Raw genomic sequence first — 23,508 nt, 5'->3', positions numbered from 1 at the left:
AAAAATATAAAAACAGATAGTAAGAGTTTTTATACTTATATAAAAAGAAAAAGGGTGGCTAAAGTAAATGTTGGTCCCTTAGAGGATGAGACCGGGAAATTAATGGTGGGAAATATGGAGATGGCAAAAACACTGAATGAATATTTTGTATCAGTCTTTACAGTAGAAGACACTAAGAATATCCCAACACTGGACAAACAGGGGCTATAGGGGGGGAGGAGCTAAACACAATCAAAATCACTAAGGAAGTGGTACTCGGTAAAATAATGGGACTCAAGGCGGATAAATCACCTGGACCTGATGGCTTACATCCTAGGGTCTTGAGGGAAGTGGCGGTAGGGATTGTGGATGCATTGGTAATAATTTTCCAAAACTCCCTGGACTCAGCAAAGGTCCCGGCAGACTGGAAAACTGCTAATGTAACGCCCTTATTTAAAAAGGGCAGTAGACAGAAGGCTGGAAACTATAGACCGGTTAGCCTAACATCTGTGGTAGGTAAAATATTGGAGTCCATTATTAAGGAGACATTAACAGGACATTTGGATAATCATAATTTAATAGGACAAAGTCAGCATGGTTTTATGAAGGGGAAGTCATGTTTGACAAATTTGCTGGAGTTCTTTGAGGAAGTAACATATAGGGTGGATAAAAGGGAACCAGTGGACGTAGTGTATTTAGACTTCCAAAAGGCATTCGACAAGGTGCCACACAAAAGATTATTGCTTAAGATAAAAAATCACGGGATTGGGGGTAATATTCTGGCATGGATAGAGGATTGGCTATCTAACAGACGGCAGAGAGCTGGGATAAATGGTTCATTCTCGGACTGGCAATCAGTAACTAGTGGTGTTCCACAGGGGTCAGTGCTGGGTCCCCAACTCTTTACAATCTATATTAACGATTTGGAGGAGGGGACCGAGTGTAACACATCAAAGTTTGCAGATGATACTAAGATGGGAGGGAAAGTAGTGAGTGAGGAGGACATAAAAAACCTGCAAGGGGACATAGACAGGCTAAGTAAGTGGGCAGAGATTTGGCAGATAGAATACAATACTGGAAAGTGTGAGGTTATGCACTTTGGCAGGAAAAATCGTAGAGCAAGTTATTATCTTAATGGCAAGAAACTGGAAAGTACTGAAGTACAAAGGGATCTGGGGGTCCTGGTGCACGAAACTCAAAAGGTTAGTATGCAGGTGCAGCAAGTGATTAAGAAGGCCAATGGAATGTTGGCTTTCATTGCTAGGGGGATAGAATATAAAAATAGGGAGGTATTGCTTCAGTTGTACAAGGTATTGGTGAGACCGCACCTGGAATACTGCGTACAGTCTTGGTGTCCAAACTTAAGAAAAGACATACTTGCTCTCGAGTCAGTACAAAGACGGTTCACTCGGTTAATCCCGGGGATGAGGGGATGGACATATGAGGAGAGGTTGAGTAGATTGGGACTCTACTCATTGGAGTTCAGAAGAATGAGAGGCGATCTTATTGAAACATATAAGATTGTGAAGGGGTTGGATCGGGTGGATGTGGGGAGGATGTTCCCAATGATGGGTGAAACTAGAACTAGGGGGCATAGTCTTAGAATAAGGGGCTGCTCTTTCAAAACTGAGATGAGGAGGAACTACTTCACTCAGAGGGTGGTAGGTCCATGGAATATGCTGCCCCAAAAAGCTGTAGAAGCTACATCATTACATAAATTTAAAACAGAAATAGACAGTTTCCTAGAAGTAAAGGGAATAAAGGGTTATGGGGAGCGGGCAGGAATTTGGACATGAGTCTAGGTTCGGATCAGTCATGGCCCTGTGGGTAGCGGAGCGGGCCCAGGGGCCGTGTAGCCTGATCCTGCTCCTATTTCGTGTGTCTAATTCTGTTAGATTCAGGAGATGGTTCTGTGATAGTAGATTGGCGGTTAGGATCAGATCAGCCACGATCTTATTGAATGGCGGAGTAGGCTCGAGGGGCCAATTGGCCTACTCCTGCTCCTATTTCTTATGTTCTTATGAAAGGGAAACAAGGATAAAAGCAAAAGACAGGAAGGAGAAAAACAAAGGTGGCAATCAGAGAAATCAAGGGTTTAAATCAAACATGGCCACAGTAAATAATAATTCTAAAAGGTCTAAGAGTGTTAAAAAAAACAAGCCTGAAGGCTTTGTGTCTTAATGCAAGGAGCATTCGTAATAAGGTGGATGAATTAGCTGCGCAAATAGAGGTAAACGGATATGATATGATTGGGATTATGGAAAGATGGCTCCAGGGTGAGCAAGGCTGGGAATTCAACATCCAGGGGTATTCAATATTCAGGAAAGACAGGCGAAAAGGAGGTGGGGTAGCATTGCTGGTTAAAGAGGGGATTAACACAATTGTAAGGAAGGATATTAGCTCTGATGATGTGGAATCTGTATGGGTAGAACTGAGAAATACCAAGGGGCAGAAAACATTAGTGGGAGTGGTATATAGACCTCCAAACAGTAATGCGGAGGTTGGGGATGGCATTAAAAGGGAAATTAGAGAAGCGTGCAATAAGGGCACAGCATGGCTGACTTTAATCTACATATAGATTGGGCTAACCAAATTAGTAACAATAATGTGGAGGAGGAATTCCTGGAGTGTATACGGGATGGTTTCCTGGACCAATATGTCGAGGCTGGAGATCAGGCCATCTTAGACTGGGTATTATGTAATGAGAAAGGATTAATTAGCAATCTTGTTGTGCGAGGCCCCTTGGGTCGGAGCGATCATAATAGGATAGAATTCTTCATTAAGATGGAGAGTGAAGTAATTGACTCAGAGACTAGGGTCCTGAATTTAAATAAAGGAAACTACGATGGTATGAGGCGCGAGTTGGGTAGGATTGATTTGGGAATGTCACTCAAAGGGTTAACGGTGGATTGGCAATGGCAAACATTCAAAGATCGCATGGATGAACTACAGAATTTGTTCATCCCAGTTTGGCATAAAAATAAAACAAAAAAGGTGACTCAACCGTGGCTAACAAGGGAAATTAGGGATAGCATAAGACCCAAGGAGAGGGCATATAAATTGGCCAGAAAAAGCAGTAAACCTGAGGATTGGGAGCTGTTTAGGATTCAACAAAGGAGGACAAAGGGATTAATTAAGAAGGGGAAAATAGAGTATAAGAGTAAGCTTGCACGGAACATAAAAACTGACTGTAAAAGCTTTTATAGATATGTGAAGAGAAAAAGATTGGTGAAGTCAAGCGTAGGTCCCTTGCAGTCAGAATCAGGGGAATTTATAATGGAGAACAAAGAAATGGCAGACCAACTAAATACATACTTTGGTTCTGTCTTCACAAAGGAGGACACAAATAACCTCCCAGAGATGTCAGGGAACATAGGGTCTAATGAGAGGGAGGAACTGAAAGAAATCAGTATTTGTAGGGAAATGGTGTTGGGGAAATTAACGGGGTTGAAGGCCGATAAATCCCCAGGGCCTGATAATCTGCATCCCAGGGTACTTAAGGAAGTGGCCCTAGAAATAGTAGATACATTGCAGGTCATCTTCCAAAATTCGATAGACTCTGGAACAGTACCCATGGATTGGAGGGTAGCTAATGTTACCCCACTATTCAAAAAAGGTGGTAGAGAGAAAGCGGGGAATTATAGACCAGTAAGCCTGACATCGGTAGTGGGGAAAATGCTAGAGTCCATTATAAAAGATGTAATAGCAGAGCACTTGGAAAACAATGACAGGATCGGACAAAGACAACACGGATTTACAAAAGGTAAATCATGCTTGACTAATCTACTGGAATTTTTTGAGGATGTAACTGGTAAAATAGATAAGGGAGAACCAGTGGATGTGGTGTATTTGGACTTTCAGAAGGCTTTCGATAAGGTCCCGCATAAGAGATTAGCGTGTAAAGTTAAGGCACATGGGATTGGGGGCAAGGTACTGACTTGGATAGAGAACTGGTTAGCAGACAGAAAGCAAAGAGTTGGAATAAACGGGTCTTTTTCCGAGTGGCAGGCAGTGACTAGTGGGGTTACCGCAGGGATCGGTCCTTGGATCCCAGCTATTCACAATATATATTAATGATCTGATGAGGGAACTAGATGTAATATCTCCAAGTTTGCAGACGACACAAAGCTGGGTGGGCTTGTGTGCTGTGAGGAGGATGCCGAGAAACTCCAGTATGATTTGGACAGGTTGGGTGATTGGGCAGAAGCATGGCAGATGCAATATAATGTGGATAAATGCGAGGTTATCCACTTTGGTGTCAAAAACAGGAAGGCAGATTATTATCTGAATGGCAATAGATTGGGAGAAGGGGAAGTGCAACTAGACCTGGGTGTCCTTGTGCACCAGTCGCTGAAGGTAAGCAGGCAGGTGCAGCAGGCAGTTAAGAAGGCAAATGGTATGTTGGCCTTCATAGCAAGAGGGTTCGAGTACAGGAACAAGGATGTCTTGCTGCAGTTGTACAGGGCCTTGGTGAGACCACATCTTGAGTATAGTGTGCAGTTTTGGTCGCCTTATCTGAGGAAGGATGTTCTTGCCATGGAGGGAGTGCAGCGAAGATTCACCAGGCTGATACCTGGGATGGCAGGAATGACGTATGAGGAGAGATTGGGTCGATTGGGCTTATACTCGCTGGAGTTTAGAAGAATGAGAGGGGATCTCATTGAAACTTATAAAATTCTAACAGGGCTAGACAGACTAGATGCAGGAAGGATGTTCCCGATGGTCGGGGAGTCCAGAACCAGGGGTCACAGTCTAAGGATAAGGGGTAAGCCATTTAGGACAGAGATGAGGAGGAATTTCTTCACCCAGAGAGTGGTGAACCTGTGGAATTCTCTACCACAGAAGGCAGTGGAGGCCAATTCATTAAATATATTCAAGAAGGAGTTGGATATATTTCTTAAGGTTAAAGGGATCAAGGGATATGGGGAGAAAGCAGGGACAGGGTACTGAATTTGGATGATCAGCCATGATCTTGTTGAATGGTGGAGCAGGCTCAAGGGGCCGAATGGCCTACTCCTGCTCCTATCTTCTATGTGTCTATGTAATTGTACTAGGGCTCCTTGATGCCACACTCGCTCAAATGCTGCCTTGATGTCAAGGGCAGTCACTCTCACTTCTCCTCTGGAATTCAGCTCCTTTGTCCATGTTTGGACCAAGGATGTAATGAGGTTGGGAGCCGAGTGATCTTGGCAGAATCCATCATCAATAGCCATATGAAATCCCACTACATGCCAGCTAAACCCAACATCATCCTGCTGCTGCCACCACAGAGACACAGATGCTGTCCATTATCTCAGATATGTAGATAACGGAACAAGACACCTTGCATCTGCCAACGGTACACTGCCCTAAGGAATAAGGTGCACCCCCATCCAGGCCAGGACATTTGCAAGTAGGAGGAAAGTTAAGGGACGATGAAGGTAATAGAAGGAGCGGGCAGAGCACAGAAAAGGTGGCTAACCAGGGGATTCGAACCAAGCAGCATCCAATCTATAGTGGAAGTCAATACAATATATGATTCAATAAAAGATGATAGGGATGGTAAAATAAGGTTCCTCTTCTCGATCCAGACTCCCCCACTAAAGACAGCGATCACATCAATGTTGTCCCCACTCAAACTCTGTAAGGTGGACTATGCCCATTCAGTAAGTATTAGAAGGTGGTGGCCCAACCATGACGCATCTCCTGCTCATTCCACACCACCTTTATTGGACGGCCACCTTACCATACCTGGAATTTCACTGTATCCAATCTCGTTTAGAAATCTGGATACATAATCAAAATAACACACTTTGCCTGGCAATTTTATTGAATGCACTATTAACAATTATTGTGAATTTCTTTACCGTCATTAGTTCTCTAATAGCAGTTATTTGGGCTGAAGATGCATGTTATTAACTACACAGTCTCTGTGGGGCATCAGCTCTCGAGAACAGCAGAAGTTGGCAGGTGACAACCATTGGTTGTCTCAGCATCCTCACAAACACCACAACCAAACAAACTCAAAGATGAAGAACTTGCATTTATTTAGGGCTTTTCACAACCTCAGGATGTCCCAAAGTGATTGACAGTCAATTACAGCCAAGTACTTCTGAAGTGTGGTCAATGTTGTAAGGTAGGAAACACGAGAGACAATTTGTACACACCAAGCCTTCACAAACAGCAATGAGATAAATGACCAGTTAATCTGTTTCAGTGATGGTGGTTGAGGGATAAATATTGGCAGGGACATCGGGGAAAACTCCCCATCTCTTCTTCAAAATAGTGCCACGAGATCTTTTATGTCCACCTGAGAGGACAAATGGGGCCTTGGTTTAACATCGCATCCGAAAGACGGCACCTCTGACAGTGCAGCGCTCCCTCAGTGCTGCACTGGGAGTGTCAGCCTAGATTTTGTGATCAAGACCCTGGAGTGTGGTTTGAACCTTCTGACTCAGAGGCGAGAGTGCTACCCACTGAGCCACAGCTGACAGGAGTTGATTAGAAAACAACACAACCCGATTGCCTGGAAAACAGAAGCCAACTTTCTTCCAGACAGAGTCAGAGTCAAAGTCTTAGAGGGAGTTGGGAAGGGAGATAGGGTGGGGAACTTGTTTATCCGCATTACATTCTTAACCACTACGCATGAGGATGTCTTGCTGTTTTGCAGGGCTGCCTTGGCTCGACATGGGAGTACGCAGGGATAAAAGTTAACTGCACATTCTAGGGTGCCCAGGGAAGGAGGGACATCCGGCTCCTATCCAGGAAATTTATTCACAGCATTTGGTCGAGTTTACTGCAGTTTGCACTGTAATGTGCATCTAGGCTGCAACACACATCAAACAATACAGTCCCCAATATGGCTATTGTCAGAATAATTTCCTTGAATGTAACAGGGCTAAATCACCCAATCAAAAGAAAAAATGCTGACCTACCTCAAAAGGGAGTAAGTGGAAGTGGCAATTTTACAGGAAAGCCACCTCGCCTCAGCAAACCTCAGAGCTGAATAGGCCAATCCCTGGCTGTCTCATGCTAGGAGGAGAGGTGTGGCAAACTTCATTAATAAACACCTTTCCTTCCTGTTGGAAACCAGCATTGCAGGAGCGAATGGCTGGACCATTCTGATAATGGGGACCATCGCAAGTGGAAACATGACAAGGCTAAATCGCTATGGCCTAAATTACATAGAATGTACAGCCAGAAACAGGCCATTCGTCACAATTGGTCCATGCCAGTGTTTATGCTCCACACGAGCATCCTTACTTCATCTAACCCCATCAACATATCCTTCTATTCCTTTCTCTCTCACGTTTATTTAGCGTCCCCTTAAATGCACGTTCCCCTTAAATATAGATACCGCTGCTATTCCACAAGCACTCTCTTGACACGCATCGATAATCGATGGGGACCTGAATTGCACACTGCCTCAAGAAGGCAGATGCAGTGCATCAAGGGCAATCATCCAGACATAATGGGATGATGCAATGAACTTGGCCTTGTGGATGTTTGGCTTTGCACCTTACAGCAGTAGAATTCATCTTTTATTCAAATTCACATAACACATCTCCAGAATAGAATACTTCTAGTATGAAGCTAGCCCACTTGTCAAGAGTTCATAAACCATGGCCCAATCACGTTGAAACTCACTCTGATTGGTCTACTTCATGTTTTAACCTGAAATTGCATAACTTGCCCAGCGCGTGCCGGAGGAGGAAAGACTTGAAATGTCTCCAACATTTCTGTTGGACACCATTAAGGCAGTCCTTATAAGAATCACACAATCAACTACAATGAGCCAAAGAGCACAAAATAGCTGCAGAGCCAAAGCGATCTTGAGTACAAAGTAATAAGATTTAAAGATCCAATACAAGAGATCAATGTTAAATAACACAGAACAACGATACCCTGCATTCCCCCTCTAACGAAGGACCACTCTCCCCTCTTATTTTTGCTTTGGTCGTAGAACTATTGCAAGGATAACTTCTGGCATCTATGGAATGGACAGGATTGGACGCTAAATAAACCTGTTTGCTAATGACATATTACTTACTATATGCGTCAAGCTCCCCCATACCTCACTACCCATCACCTTCCAACTCAGCAAGGACTTTGACCAACAGGTCAAAATGAGGGAATCTCCCTCACACAAGGCATTCCTCACAAATATTGGAATTCAGATGTAGAGTTCAGGTATCTGGTTACAACAGTATCCCCTATACTTTAGACCAAATACAAGAGGAATTTCCCCCCCCCCCCACCCCCATATAGTGAGTTTATATGTGGAAAAATAGGCAGTCTGTTCCTGTGCCAGGTAACAATAAAGATGAATCCACTGCATCTAGGCAGGTTAACGGCCATGAATATGCCTAGTATGCCCACAACCTACCCCTATCAAATCTGCCCTTCATAAACCACCGAAAGATAAAAAAGAGGGGGTAAAGAAACATAAATACTATTGATCTCAAAGCAGTATGGGCAGGACAGGAAGATTTCATTGGGTGTGGATGCATTCTCATCAATCTTGTACAATTAAGAACTCCCAGGTGGATTCAGAGCCTGGCATAAAAAGGGCATCACCAGATTTGGCCAGCTTCTTCACAAATAATTAATGGAAAAAATTCCACCTTGTCGTGTATGTACCTTTATAAGGGGAGAACTACTTTTTACAGCTCCTGTATACTGTAGTACCGGCAGTGACTACACCTGTATATAAACCCTGAGTAGGGATCTGTACGTTTAGTTTTAGAGTAACTCTCATCCAGTAAACACCTGTTGATTATTCCCTGCAGTCTCATGTCTAGTTATTGAAGGACACATAACATCAAAATACACGGATCTAACATTGGCGACGAGAAGATTCAAACCTACCTGCAACTCTGCATCACCCCCAGGGATTCGCTCCTGGAGAAAAGAAAAAAAAAAGGCCGAGTCTAGAAGCACGGGCGTCGACCATCCAGCGGAGACTTGAGCATCGCAGGGGAGGCTGTTGAGAGCTGGGCTTGGTTCTCCAGTCACGGTGGTCCAGCGAAACGGGCTGGCAACAGGTACGGCGCAGACCCTTCCCGGACAGAGGCGGCTAGAGCCGACCGACGGCACAGAAAAGGCCGAGCAGCGTCGACGGGAGAAGAGAGAGGGTAGAGCGCACAGGTTGCAGCCGGTGTTCAGGACCGAGCGGCGTCGACGGGAGAAGAGAGAGGGTAGAGCGCACAGGGCGCAGCCGGTGTTCAGGACCGAACAGCGTCGACGGAAGAGAGAGGGTAGAGCGCACAGGGCGCAGCCGGTGTTCAGGACCGAACGGCGTCGACGGGAGGAGAGAGAGGCGCGAAGGAAAACGCGCAGAGCGCAGCCGGTGTTCAAGGGACAAGCAGCGTCAGCGGGGAAGGGAAACGCGCAGAGCGCAGCCAGTGTTCAAGGGCCGAGCAGCCGCAGCGGAGAAGAAGGGACAGCGCGGGAAACGCCATTTTGAGCCACAGCGGAGAAGAAGGGAGAGCGCGGGAAAACGCCATTTTGAGCCGCAGCGGAAAAGAAGGGAGAGCGCGGGAAAACGACATTTTGAGCCAGTCTAACCACACCCAGGGATGCCAAAGAGTGGCAGTATCACAGCGTTCGACAAGGAAGTCGAAGATTGGACGACATATGTCGAACACATAGAAGTGTACTGCAAGGCAAATGAAGTGCCAGATGAGAGGAAAGCGCTGGTATTGTTGAATTCAATGGGTGCAAAAACGTATGGCTTACTGCAAAACCTAGTAACCCCAGAGAAGCCAGTGGAAAAGGATTTTGGAAACATAGTGTCAATCCTACAGGACCACTTAAACCCCACACCGCTGCTGATAGCAGAAAGATTTAAGTTTCACAAAAGGAACCAGCATAAAGATGAAAGTAATGCTGAGTATTTAACGGAACTGCGCAAGCTATCGAAACACTGCCAGTTTGGAACGGGACTAGCAGATACTTTAAGGGACAAGTTTGTGTGTGGGCTTCAAAGTGAAGGAACCCAGAAACGGCTTCTATCAGAAAAGGATCTTACGCTGGACAAGGCTTTCAGCATTGCAGTATCACACGAAGCAGCAGCACGGGGCGCTGCAGAGATACAACGGAGACCGCAAGAATATGGCACAAATGAAATGTCATACGGAACAGTGAAGTGCTATCGCTGCGGCAGAACAACACGACCATAATGATTGCTGGTTCAAGGACAAAGTGTGCAGACAGTGTGGAAAAGTAGGACACATAGCAAGAGTCTGCAGGTCGGGAAAGAAAACCAGCAGCAAGAAATCTCCACAGGAGAAGTACAAGAAGGTACATAAGGTGACGGAGAGTAGTTCAGACGAACAGAAAAGTGATACAGACTCCGGAAGCAAGGAGCTGGGTTGTCTGAAACTACATAAGGTGATCAAAATGGAGGATCACCAAACTATCTGGGTCACGCTCAAGATAGCTGGAGTCCAAGTGAAAATGCAATTGGACACAGGATCAGCCCTGACAGTCATAAACCGAAGGGACTACAAGCGGCTATTCTCACATATACGCTTGAGAGATACAGAGATAGTCTTGAAGACGTACACGGGGCAAAGTCTACCCCAAAGGAAAAATAAGGGTGAACGTTATATATAACGGCAAGGAAACACCAAAAATGGACCTATATGTATTGCCAGATGGAGGACCACCACTACTAGGACGTGAATGGATCCGGAAGATACAGCTAGATTGGCATTCCATACAAGCACTGACTGTAGATGCCAAAAAGGATGACGATGCCACACCTGGACGACTGTCAAAAATGCTAACTGACGCACAAGAAGTGTTCCAGGAGGGACTCGGAACACTAAAAGGCATAACAGCGACAATCAAAATAGAGGAAAATGCAAGCCCAAAGTTTTTTAAGGCCAGACCGGTGCCTTATGCGATCCGCCCAGCCGTCGAAGCAGAGCTGGAAGGTTTGGAACGTTCAGGAGTACTGTCCAAAGTGGACTGGAGCGAGTGGGCTACACCCATCGTTCCTGTAATGAAGAGGTCGTTGAGTAATACGCCTGGGGAACCAAAGAAGGTTCGCAGCTGTGGGGACTTTAAGGTGACAGTGAACCCAGTCCTTCACACGGTACAATATCCGCTTCTGCGGATTGAAGATATTTTCGCCTCGCTATCTGGAGAGGAACGCTTCACTAAGATTGATCTGGCCCAGGCGTACCTGCAAATGGAGGTAGAAGAAGCCTCGAAACAGTACCTCACGATCAACACTCATAAAGGTCTCTACCAATACAACCGGCTGGTGTTCGGGGTAGCATCAACTCCGGCTATTTGGCAAAGGGCAATGGATCAAGTCCTGCAAGGGATTCCAGGGACCCAGTGTTATTTGGACGACATCCTGGTCACGGGCGAAAATGACAGTGATCACCTTGCCAACCTGGAGCAGGTGCTCACTAGATTGAAGGAATATGGGCTCCGAGCAAATCGCCACAAATGTGAGTTTTTCCAGAAGCAGATCTCGTATTGTGGCCACGTTATTGATGAAGAGGGGTTACATAAGTCCCCTGAAAAGATTGAGGCAGTAGTCAAGGCTCCAGCACCGGAAAATGTGTCACAACGGAGGTCGTTCCTCGGGCTGGTGAACTACTACCATAAGTTCTTGCTGAATTTGTCCACAGTACTACACCCACTGAACACCCTACTGCAAACGGGGGTACCATGGAAGTGGAATGACAAATGTAAACAAGCTTTCCAGAAGTGCAAAGAATTGATCACATCAAAAGAGGTGTTGGCTCATTTCAACCCAGCACTACCAATTCGGTTGGTGTGTGATGCATCACCCTGTGGTCATAGAGTCATAGAGTAATACAGCATGGATAGAGGCCCTTCGGCCCATCGTGTCCGCGCCGGCCATCAAGCCCTGTCTTGGTATTGGAGCGGTGCTGTCGCACAAGTTCCCGGACGGCTCGGAGAGGCCGGTAGCCTTTGCGTCTCGGTCACTAACCTCAGCCGAGCGTAACTACGCCCAGATTGACAGGGAGGCCCTCAGCCTAGTGTGGGGAGTGAAAAAGTTCAACCACTATCTGCACGGGCAGAAGTTCACCTTGCTGACTGACCACTAACCACTTGTCTCCATCTTTAATCCAAAGAAGGGCGTTCCGGTGATGACTGCGCAACGGCTACAAAGATGGTCACTTTTTCTAGGGGCGAACCAATATGAAATCGAGTATAAGGGCACGAAACAGCATGGAAACGCTGATGGGCTATCACGCCTGCCACTGCCTACTGCAGAGGAAGCACCAGCAGTGGACCCTGTTGAAATATTTTATTCGACTATAATTGAACGTTTGCCAGTAACTAACGCTGATATAGAGAAGGAGACCCAAAATGACCCGACATTGTCTCGGGTATATGACTTGACGGTGAAGGGATGGCCAACACATGGCGACTCACTGTTGCCAGCATTCTCATCCAGAAGAGAACAGCTGTCAGTATGCCAGGGGACCTTGATGTGTGGATCCCGAGTGGTAATTCCACCCAAGTTAAGGGAGAGAGTGCTAAATGAGCTTCACGAAGGACATCTGGGAGGGGTGAAAATGAAAAGCCTTGCTAGGGCTTATGTGTGGTGGCCAGGAATCGATCAGCAAATTGAGGACCTGACAAAGAGCTGCTCAGGATGCCAGAAGGTCCAAAATGCACCACCACATGCCCCTCTACACCCATGGGAGTGGCCCTCATCTCCATGGCAACAGGTGCATATTGATTTTGCTGGTCCATTCATGGACTCAATGTTTTTAATAGCCGTGGATGCGCACTCGAAATGGCCTGAGGTGATCAAAATGTCGTCCACCACCACGGAGAAAACGATTGCAGTCCTACAGACCATATTTGCCAGGAATGGCTTGCCAGAGCAGATTTGCTCTGATAACGGACCACAGTTTGTGTCTGAAGAGTTTCGAAGATTCATGAAAAGGAATGGGGAAAGGCATTACACATCCGCCCCGTATCATCCAGCCACAAATGGATTGGCTGAGAGGTTTGTACAAACCTTTAAGAAAGCAGTAAGGGCCATGTGCGATGACAACATTCCACTGCAGCATAAGGTGGACAATTTCCTGTTAGCCTACAGAAATGCGACACATGCAGTCACCAACCAGACCCCAGCCATGATGTTCTTTAACCGAAGGTTGAGATCTCGTCTGGATTTGCTCAGACCAAATGTACGAAGAGATGTTGAGAATAAGCAATTCCAGCACATCAATGAGAGGCCGACAAGGAGCTTCAATGTAGGGCAACCAGTCTTGGCCCGCGAGTACCGAACAGAGAAATGGCAACCAGGAACGATATGCACACGGCAGGGGCCACGAATGTACACAGTGGATGTTGGGGAGAACATTGTGAGACGCCATGTCGACCAGATCCTAGAGTCACAGGAACGAGTCAACCCCATGTCTCGCGCACCTGGTGATGAACCCGACATACAGGTAGCATCTACCCCAGAAACAGTAGCATCGGAAGCTTATGAACCAACTGACGACAGGGGGCCTCCGCACCAAGAGCAAGACACTCAGGAAAGGCGCTATCCAGAAAGGATCAGGAAGCCGCCCCAAAGACTGAATTTATAAGTGGACTATTTTCAGATAATGTGCATGTTAAAAGTGTTAATTGTTAAATGAATGTTATAGTACTGTTAATCTAAAAAGGGGAGGAATTGTAGTGTATGTACCTTTAAGGGGAGAACTACTTTTTACAGCTCCTGTATACTGTAGTACCGGCAGTGACCACACCTGTATATAAACCCTGAGTAGGGATCTGTATGTTTAGTTTTAGAGTAACTCTCATCCAGTAAACACCTGTTGATTGTTCCCTGCAGTCTTGTGTCTAGTTATTGAAGGACACACAACATCAAAATACACGGATCTAACACACCTCACTTATCAAGATCCGTTCAGGTACCTCCAAATCAAGCACTTGCCCCAGGAGTCAGTGAGGCATTACAAACTTCAATAAGAGCTAGTCAGTGCTTCTAGAGCTACTCTAGAGCTAGATATCCGTAAACATATTTCTGTCCTGTACTCACCTCTACACTGACAGAACCCACATGGAAGCAAAATCTAGCTCACCAAATAACAGAAAAAAATAAAAGGGAAAGGTCGTTAGGAACAAACTCTCTCCACCACCATTTTAAGTGGAATATGTGAGACTCAATTCAAATACTGAATGTATCACACTCCACATAAGCGCCATAGATTCTTCACTGTTGGATGAATATTAGAGAAGACGTAACCAGTGATACATTTACACACACATTCTGGTCCTATCGCCAGTTCAACTATTTGGGAAGTAATCGAGATGACACAATGATCATGGTCAGCATTGAGATTCCTTCAGATTCACTTGCCTGCCTGCTAGGCCTGTTCATAAGGGTGCGAGATCCACAGGCTAGCACAATTCTCATTGTTGGTAACAAGAAGATAATCCTCCTCCTGCCACAAACTTGTGTATTAGGTATCGACAGAACATAATGCACAGACACTGCCTTGCATAGGGAATATATCATGTAGTCTAGAGATATATACACAGCCTAACACACCCCTGCAGAAGGAGGAATAATGTCACTAAGAACACATATTACCACTGAATTGTACAGCAATAATGACCCAACCCGAAACACTTTAGGAGCTGGGTTAGCCCCGCTGCACCTGTCTGAAGCAGCATGTCAAATTACTGCTCAAAAATGCACAATTAGACCATACCCTTCTGTAAATGCTGTGCTGAGATTATAAACCAGTACTATATCAGTATAAAAAGCAGTGCATGTTTTTTGTTTTACAAAACAAAAGTATTCCAAAATTTTAAATTAAACAAATGAATTATACCTGAACCATTACTTAATTTTTTTTCCTGTTTCAGCTCCTAACGTTTGGATTTCTTTTAATAAAATATAATTCCAGTACCTATAACGCTTTAAGTAATGAGTATTAATCTACATTATTATTTTAAAAAACACAGAATTATATATATGCACTAACCTGACCAAGTCAGTCATACAGGATCCTACAATCACTACATCATAAACCTCAGTATTAGAAGGAAGATTTGCTGACAATGACATATTTTGGAAGTTTGCTATTATTTTTTTTTAAAGCAACAAAGTGGAATGAATATTGCAATGCACAGCAACACTCATCAGTTCAAGGAACTCAGTCTAAGGTAATAACGGGCGACCATTGCCGCTAGAGGACCCATGGTATAGCTGTCTGCATTATTTTAGCAGATAATTGGCTTGATCGAGGTAAAATGATCTTTTTTGTTCTAACAACAAATATATATATATATATATCTTGTTCAGCCCCGATATTTTGACTATAACGAGAAGAGTCAGGCAGTTGTGTGGCCGGCAGCAGCGCGGTTGCCAGGCTCCGGGCCGCGGGCGACGGGTTGGACCGTTCGTGTTTTGAAGGGGGCGCGCGCAGGCGGGTGGCTGTCAGCTGACGCTCGCTGTGAATGGGACTCGCCAGCCGGTCGGCCTCCCTCCAGCAGGTACCTGAGCTCGGCTCACTCTGCATAAAAACATACATCTATCTCTCACCGCCACCCTTCGTCCGGGCCCCGAGGAGCCTTGTGAGGCCCAGTTGCTCGCTTGTATTTCGTAATTTTTTTTTGGTGTGTATATTCTATTGATTGTTATTAATAGTGCATCAAGTCTGCGCTTGCTATCACTTTGTTTTAGGTAGATGTAAAAAAAAATTTTAATGCGTGAATGCAACCATTTGCATTGAATGTTTACAAACCGTTTTGTCATTTCCTGTATTAAAGCCCGAAGGACGTGCGCGCAGCATTGTATAAAGCAGTGCTGCAAACATCCTGGAAACGTTGGGAGTGACATTTGCCATCAGTAGGAGTGACGCAGATGGCAAAGAGCTCTTAAGCATATTTGGGTTTCAGAGTGACGTACATTAGAATAGGTCACCGTTTTCTATTTTGAAAATTAAAAAAAAAAATGTTTTCATCATTCAGTTCTGGCCACCACATTACAGGAAAGATGTGATCGCGCTCGAGAGGGTGCAGAGGAGATTTACGAGGATGTTGCCTAGGCTGGGGAATTTTAGCTACCAGCAAAGATTGGATAGGCTGGGGTTGTTTTCTTTGGAACAGAGGAGGCTGAGGGGAGACCTAATTGAGATGTATAAAATTGAGAGGTCTAGATAGAGTGGACAGGAAGGACCTTTGCAGAGGGGTCAACAACCAGGGGGCATAGATTTAAAGTAATTGGTAGGAGATTTAGAAGGGATTTGAGGGGAAATTTCTTCACCCAGAGGGTGGTTGGGGTCTGGAACTTACTGCCTGAAAGGGTGGTAGAGGCAGAAACCCTCACCACATTTAAAAAGTGCTTGGATGTGCACTTGAAGTGCCGTAACCTATAGGGCTACGGACCAAGAGTTGGGAAGTGGGATTAAGCTGGATAGCTCTTTGTCAGCCGGCGTGGATACGATGGGCCAAAATGGCCTCCTGTGCTGTAAATTTCTATGATAATCAGTGGCACATGGTAAGCATGCAATAAGATATGGTGCATTATTGCAGCATTGTATAAATCTGTATATGTGCATCTTACACTTTCCCCATCCCTGTAATTCCCTTGTCAGAAATAATCATATATTCCCGTAGGTCCTTTTTTAAACAAAAACATGCGAATAAACACTAGGTCTGCCAGTGTCTGAAGAGAGAAAAGCTGGTTGAATGTTGTGGGTAGAGACTTTTCAGCACATTGCTGGCAAAACATCAGCACTGAAAATGTTAACTTGCCTTTTCATTTTTAAGATGTTCACAGACCTATTGCTTGTTTCCAACATTTATTGTTATTAAATAAAGATTGTGAGGCCCTATTTCATATGGTTTGTCCTTTGCCATTATGATAACTGCAAATACAACAAACTCCTTTATACACTTCTCCAACAGCAAAGTAAAATATCATTAACTATAAAGGTAACAGAATGTGTATTCCACAAGAAAATGACACATGTACCTAAAGCGTGGTTACCCCTGTGATTTTAAAGATTATAATCTGTCTTTAGGATTCAGAGGTACATAAACTGCAAACCGTTTATAATATCAACAGCTCACAAAATTTGATTGTTGTCTTACTAGTAGTCTGCTTTTGATTACTATAGTGATTGCTTTGTGAAATAGATGTCAGCACATAACATAAGAAATAGGAGTAGGCCATATGGCCCCTCGAGCTTGCTCCGCCATTCAATATCATGGCTGATCTACCTCATCTCCACTTTCCCGCACTATCCCAATATTCCTTGGTGCCCAAAAATCTATCGATCTCAATCTTGAATATTCTCAATGACTGAGCATCCACAGCCCTCTGGGGTAGAGAATTCTAAAGATTCCCAACCTTCCTGAAGCGATATCTCCTTATCTCAGTCCGAAATGGCTGACCCCTTATTCCTGAGGTTATGACCCCTCCATTCTAGACTCTCCAGCCAGGGGCAACAGCCTCTCAGCATCTACCCTGTCAAGCCCTCTTAAGAATTTTATACATTTCATTGAAATCACATGGTGTCGGCTGTTTTGGGGCGCGAAACTCAAAAACTAAACTATTCTAATGATGATCACAGAGTGGGAATGTGTAATCTGGAGTCATTTCAACACTGTAATCTTAGCGTTAAATGACACTTAGAAACTGTTAACATTTTAATTCTTTTGGTTAACTACTTTTCAGAAGTGACTAAATCTAGTTAATTTATGGAACAGGTGGGGCCTCAGAACAGACTTTGAAGGCCTGCCACTTAATACATCTTTCTCCCCTTCCCATTTTGACTTGTCTCTCCTTATGACTACACTTTGTTTTCTTCCTGTTAGCCAGTTCCTAATTCTACTGACCTTTTAGTTTATAAAGGAGCCGCTCATGGAGTATTTTATCAAGGGTCTTTTGGAAATCCAGGCGCAATATATCGTATAGCTTTCCTCCCCACCTACCCCATCAATTGAGATATCACTTCTTCAAAAATCTAGCTTTGGTAAGGCCAGATCTATCCCTTCTGAAGTTTTTGGCTGTCATTTGTTAGGTTATTTTCCTACATGTGCTCTGCCATTTTGCTTCCACTTGTTGATTATCTTAGTTTTCCAATTATTATAGCACCATGAGAATTAATCACAATAGAATTGAGATTCCTAAGGGATGCAGATATGTTAGAAATTGAAAATTATACTAATACAGTAATAGTTACTATATGAACATACAAAAAGAACAGGAAAAGACCATTTGGTCCATCAAGCTATGGTGCGGTCACACACACCATCAACCTGTAATGAAAATAATCCCATCTCATTTAACCTATTATCATGCTAACTAAGCTCTCTGAGCATCACTTTGGTTGCTCTTTTCTGTATCTTCTCAAAGGCCATCTGAGGAGACCAAAACTGCACTTCAGCCATACTAAGACTTTGTGTAGCCTAGGTATTGTGGGTATAGTATTCTTAGTTTTACACTGTACTGTCCTAATAATACATGAAACCCTACTTACTTTTCTAATGACCTCGTCACACTGTATGTAGACCATAAATGATTTATCAGCTGAGTCCCAGATTCCTCTGTTGTTCCACAACCTTGGAAGATAACCCTGTATTTTATACACCTGTTTGGAGTTTCCCAGATCCATAAGTATCACATCGCACTTATCTACGCGTCAAGATATCTGCTACACAAGGGACCATTCCCCTAACTTATTTAAATCAGTTTGTAACCTATTTATTTGATCTGAACTGCCAACTCATGTTCATGTATTTGTGTCCACTGCAACCTAGTAAATTGTTCAATTAATGCCCTTATCCAAATCTTTTATGAAAATGATGAACAGAAATGGTCCCAACATTGATCCTTGGTATTGGTATTGTGCTATATAGGAATCCCTCCCCAACTGCGGGCAATATGTCTTTGAAAACCCCTGCGGTTGGCAAATTCACTATAATAAACACACACAAAACGCATATAAATAGCTTATTCCTAAATGAAAAACCGCGGATACGCGAATTTCACGGCCACGGTTGACAAAAGTTGTCGCAGAGTGGAAACCGCGTATACGTGAAAAACGCATATGGCAAACCTGCGGTTGGGGAGGGATCCCTGTGTATTTATTTGAATACCTCCCACTGTTTTTCTGTATGTTTACCTGTTAACAGCTCGGCCCAATAATTCTGCAACCAGTGGTATTCAGTGCCTCTTGAATAATTATCCCTCCTGTAAGGTTGGAGGAATGTCACTTTGAAAGCTTAATAATTTTTAAAATCTGGTATCTTTACAATTAGCCTATCAATGGCAGTTCAGGAAAACTATTCCTATAAGCTATTGATCCAAGACCTTGGCGTCTGTAAGGCTTGGTTTGTACTCTGAAAAGTCGAGCATTTTGTACATTGCGGGGCATGGCTATCCCTAACGACAGTACTGGAAAAACTAGACATTTCTATGAATACCATAATGTATAATGGCTGGTAGACTCTCAGTTTGATAAACCAAATTTTGTTAGATTAATGGTTCACTGGTCCACTGAAATTTTGTACTTTGGAAGCCCTCTCTAGTCTCTAAGGTCTGGCATTGGAAGAGGGTAGTATCGTGGTTATTTAACTAGACCAGATCTGAAGTAATCCAGAGAAGATGAGTTTTAGAGAATTTGAATTCGGTTTAATAAAAAAAAATTGGGAATAAAAACCTGGTATCAGCAAAAGTGGCCATGAAGCTGTCGGATTGTTGTTTTTTTTCAAAAAAATCAACTGGTTCACTAATGTCCTTTAGGGAAGGAAACCTGCTGTCCTTAACTGATCTGACCTATATGCAACTCCAGTCCAACACCAACATACCCTCTGAAGCCACTCAGAGGCAACTACGGATGGTCAATAAATGCCAGCGACACCCACATCCCAAGATTTTTAAGTTATCCTAATTCCAATATAGATATCCATCTACATACAGTGTATTGTTTTGTTTACAAACCAACTTTTCATCATCTGTATGTTTTCAGTTTGCCCCAAATGTTAACTGTTTTTCTTCATTGAATATTTAGCACTGCAGGCTGTCCTGTCCGTTGGTCTTTCACTGCCACTGTGGAGGTAACTGAGTTGAAATGTCGCCAGAAGTTGCCTTAAACAGAATTTCCCCTGCACTTCGTCCCTTTATCTCCAATGTGGTCAGAAATGGAAAAATTGGCTTAGATGCTACAAACAATCTCAAAATAACTGACCTTAAATCAGGGTGAGTAAGTGCTAATTGATAAGTTTAATTCATCTTATTCTGTGATGTTTGTTCATGTTATTCCTGCTCCCACTGCAATAATTTGCTGCAGCTAAGTTATGTGTGTGTGTGTGTGTGTGTACATGTGCGTGCACACATGCTTTTATCTATTGAATTATTTCAAGTACGTAATGTTTAGATTTTGTTCAAGTAGTCCAGGCCCAAAGTTGTCCCCCATTTGTACTGAAGTCCCAAATGGAGAAGTTCAACTGTTTTGACCCAGCTTTAAGTGCGTGTTGTAATGATGGGTACAGTGTAGGCAGCAACCATATTACTGTTATGTAGGAGTCTACGTACTCCTAACAAAATATACTGAACTCGGAGAGGTTCAACAGAAAAGGTTTAATTGTTGAGACCACATGTTGAACACAAAAATGGCGTCAGAGACTACACCAAGTCCGACTGTCTTTAATCAGTCCACAGCTTCGACTGCCCCTCCCCCGCTCTGGGCTTAACTATGTTGCAGATCGAGTTTCTTAAAGGTGTGATCCTTCTTAAAGGCATGACGCCTGATTTATAGTCTACGGACCGAAAAGCGGATTGTGTCCTTTCTGTGATCGGTACGCCACAGTTACATATTTTGCATGTGACTATTTCCAGTTTCAAGGTATAAAGTTGCAAAATAGTGAACTTTTACGCAACTGTGTGTTCTATTCCTGTATGGTGTCTGTATCTATTTTCCAATTGTTCATTCTTTGCATAGTAGCATTGGCTACTGATACCTTTTATATAAAGGAAAAAAGGTTTTAATCTGCTTAAATGATTACTGTTTGCAAAGGATAGCACCGTATTGTTAGATACGCAACACTTGCATGTGTGACATCTGTTGAATTTATTTCAATACAGATCTTGCCGCATGATAAAATCTTTGCATTTGCAGAGTCCAAGCTGACCTGACGTTCGCTGAAACAAATGGCTTGTGCTGGTGATAAAGTAGCCCTATATATAGTCAAAGTCTGCAGTACTTTGCAAGTGGCTATAAACACCACCAAAATTTAAATTGTTTTCATTTGTTTATTTGTTCGTTCTTCCTTCCCAGCTGCAAGCTACCTTCTACCTCTCCTCTCCCAGTTCACAGTGGTACTCTTCCCTCTCCTTTTTAGTTCATGGAACCAGACTTGACATTGCCACCAGCTGCAATATGATGCTAGTTACAATTCTTGTTAATTTATAAATTCCACCTTAAATAAATGAATCTGTTGCAGGTCAGTAAGAAAATACCACATTTCACTGTGTCAGCTTGGCTTAGTTGGTGGCACTGTCATTTCTGACTCGGAAGGTTGCAGGTCCAAGCACCGCTCTCGAACTTAGCTTGAGCATTGGCGTCAGCTTGGCATCCTGAGGGAGTATTGCATTGTTGAAGGTGTAGCCCTTAAGATGGGATTTTAAACCGTCTGTTTTGGTCAATGAATCCGAGAAGAGCAGGGAGTTCTCCCGATATCCTGGCCACTATTCCTCCCTCAATCAACACCACAAAAGGGAATTAAGTGGTCCTTGATCTCATTGCTGTTGGCGGCATCTTGCTGTATGCAAAATGGATGCTGTGTTTACCGATATAAGAACTCCGACTGTGTTCTAATTCTGTTAGATTTCAGGAGATGGTTTTATTCCTGTTCCTGGCTGGGGTGGAGATCGCCTTTACAGAAGGTAAGTACTGTAGAAAATATAGGGACAGAGTGATCTCCTGGAAGAATTTCGATCGCCTAGATGGGTCGGAGAGGAATTTCCCAGATTTTTTTCTCCCAAATTGGCCATTGGGTCTTTATCTGATTTTTCGCCTCTCCCGGGAGATCACATGGGTTCGGGTGGATGCACAGTGATAGAAGATTTGAGGTTAGGATCAGATCAGCCATGATCTTATTGAATGGTGGAGCAGACTCGAGGGGCCGATTGGCCTACTCCTGCTCCTATTTCTTACGTTCTTATGTTCTAAAAGTCAGCGTTTTTCAAAATGATTCATTGTATGTGAAGTGCTATGAGATGTTCCTGAAACATGTAATTGCAACTGTTTTTGCATGTGGAAGAAGTGAATGACAAATTCAAAGAAACATTATTCTACCCCAGTATGATTTTGCATTGTATTGAAAGTTTACAGTTTCCCATTTTGTTGTCTGATACTAACTGAGTAAAAGACTTGCGTTTTGTCTAGAGAAATTCCTGTTTTGCTATTGCAATTCCAGAATTATCCAGATGGCTGTTATGGTACGAGTGTTGCCAGCCATTGTTTTCCTTATTTTGTTGTTGAAATTGGTCTTTGTTTCCTCCTTTCAGGTGCACATCACTAACACCTGGACCCTGTTGTGACCGGTTTAAACTGCACATTCCGTACGCTGGAGAGACGCTAAAATGTGAGAATGATTTTATATTCAGAAATTATTTAATGAAATTTATCTAATTGTGGCACGATTAAAAGAAATTAATCTCGGTATAAAGCTTTGGAGAACATACGGTAGAAACGTTGTGTAATTAGAACTATTCATTAATTGTCCAACAATTACAATTTATATTTTTAAACACTAACTATCAGAAGTGTATTTGCAAACACGTTCTTTTACCAAGTGTTCTGAATCATGTGATACTGAATGTTGAGAAATGTATCCGGCAACATCATGTTTTTCTTGTAGCACCAGGGGACGGGGATTTGCTTTTCCTTCCATCAGTGTGTGCTGGTAGTATTAAAACGGCTGGTTTATGATGTGTAATTGTGCTGTGTAACTTTCCACGGAATTTTGGCACATATTTTGACATTTCTTTTGAAGAACTAAGTCCTCAAAATTGCAGCCAGTATTTTATTTGCATCATTTGAACCCATGTTATCATTACAATGATAACATGGGGTCAACAAGTCAAAGTCAAATGCCAGTAATAATGCTCACTGACTAATCACTTGGTCACCAATGGCAATTAGCACTTTTCCACAAGATTACTTGTGGATTTCAGTGAAAGTTACCATCCCAGCTAAATTCTGTGTTGTTTGACTTGTGACAAAACATGGGACACAAGGAAGTTCCGCTGCTGCAGTCTGCAGGGGTGGTGGCTGCAGTCATGGAGAAATCTGTGGTCCTTGTTGCCTTATTAACCTGGTTGTTGGGAGGAACCAGTAGGACTTTCTTTCTCTTTCTAAGTTCAAAATATAGTTGATGGGCTGTGTGACCGACAAGATATTTTGCTATTATTGGCTTTCTTTTTGTTTGACTTAGTTTTAAATTCCTTTTTAAAAATCCTGTCTATGCTATACATGCTTCCTTGACAAGAAGGCAGGAAGACAAACGAACTGTTCTGGT

General features: G+C 43.5%; 2 protein-coding genes across 9 annotated transcripts in view; one reads left to right on the top strand and one right to left on the bottom strand.

Moving 5' to 3' along the window:
• Positions 1-15,332, bottom strand: part of rbks (ribokinase) — a 211,282-nt gene extending 195,950 nt beyond the window's left edge. For all 5 annotated transcript variants that reach the window (XR_015079620.1, XM_085997914.1, XM_085997917.1 and 2 more), the window contains exon 1: positions 14,961-15,332. Coding sequence is in view for 4 of the 5 variants with exons in the window: in XM_085997914.1 (XP_085854040.1) it covers positions 14,961-15,043 (83 nt within the window). In the remaining variant the exon portion in view is untranslated. The remainder of the gene's footprint in view (positions 1-14,960) is intronic.
• Positions 15,333-15,360: 28 nt separating this feature from the next.
• babam2 (BRISC and BRCA1 A complex member 2) overlaps positions 15,361-23,508 on the top strand; it is a 223,271-nt gene continuing 215,123 nt past the window's right edge. For 2 of the 4 annotated variants that reach the window (XM_085997913.1, XM_085997909.1), the window contains exons 1-3: positions 15,389-15,594; positions 19,998-20,185; positions 22,496-22,572. In XM_085997913.1, coding sequence (XP_085854039.1) covers positions 20,058-20,185; positions 22,496-22,572 — 205 coding nt within the window. In that variant the 5' untranslated portion in view covers positions 15,389-15,594; positions 19,998-20,057. Of the gene's footprint in view, positions 15,595-19,997; positions 20,186-22,495; positions 22,573-23,508 lie in introns of those variants that run through there. The other 2 variants (XM_085997911.1, XM_085997912.1) reach the window with 2 other exon arrangements.

This window comes from Somniosus microcephalus, chromosome 9 (genome assembly GCF_052327205.1).
Source record: "Somniosus microcephalus isolate GS21.2 chromosome 9, FLI_Smic_1.0, whole genome shotgun sequence".
NCBI lineage: Eukaryota > Metazoa > Chordata > Chondrichthyes > Squaliformes > Somniosidae > Somniosus > Somniosus microcephalus.
The sequence above is the reverse complement of the archived record's forward strand: the minus strand, read 5'-3'. Positions and strand labels throughout refer to the sequence as shown.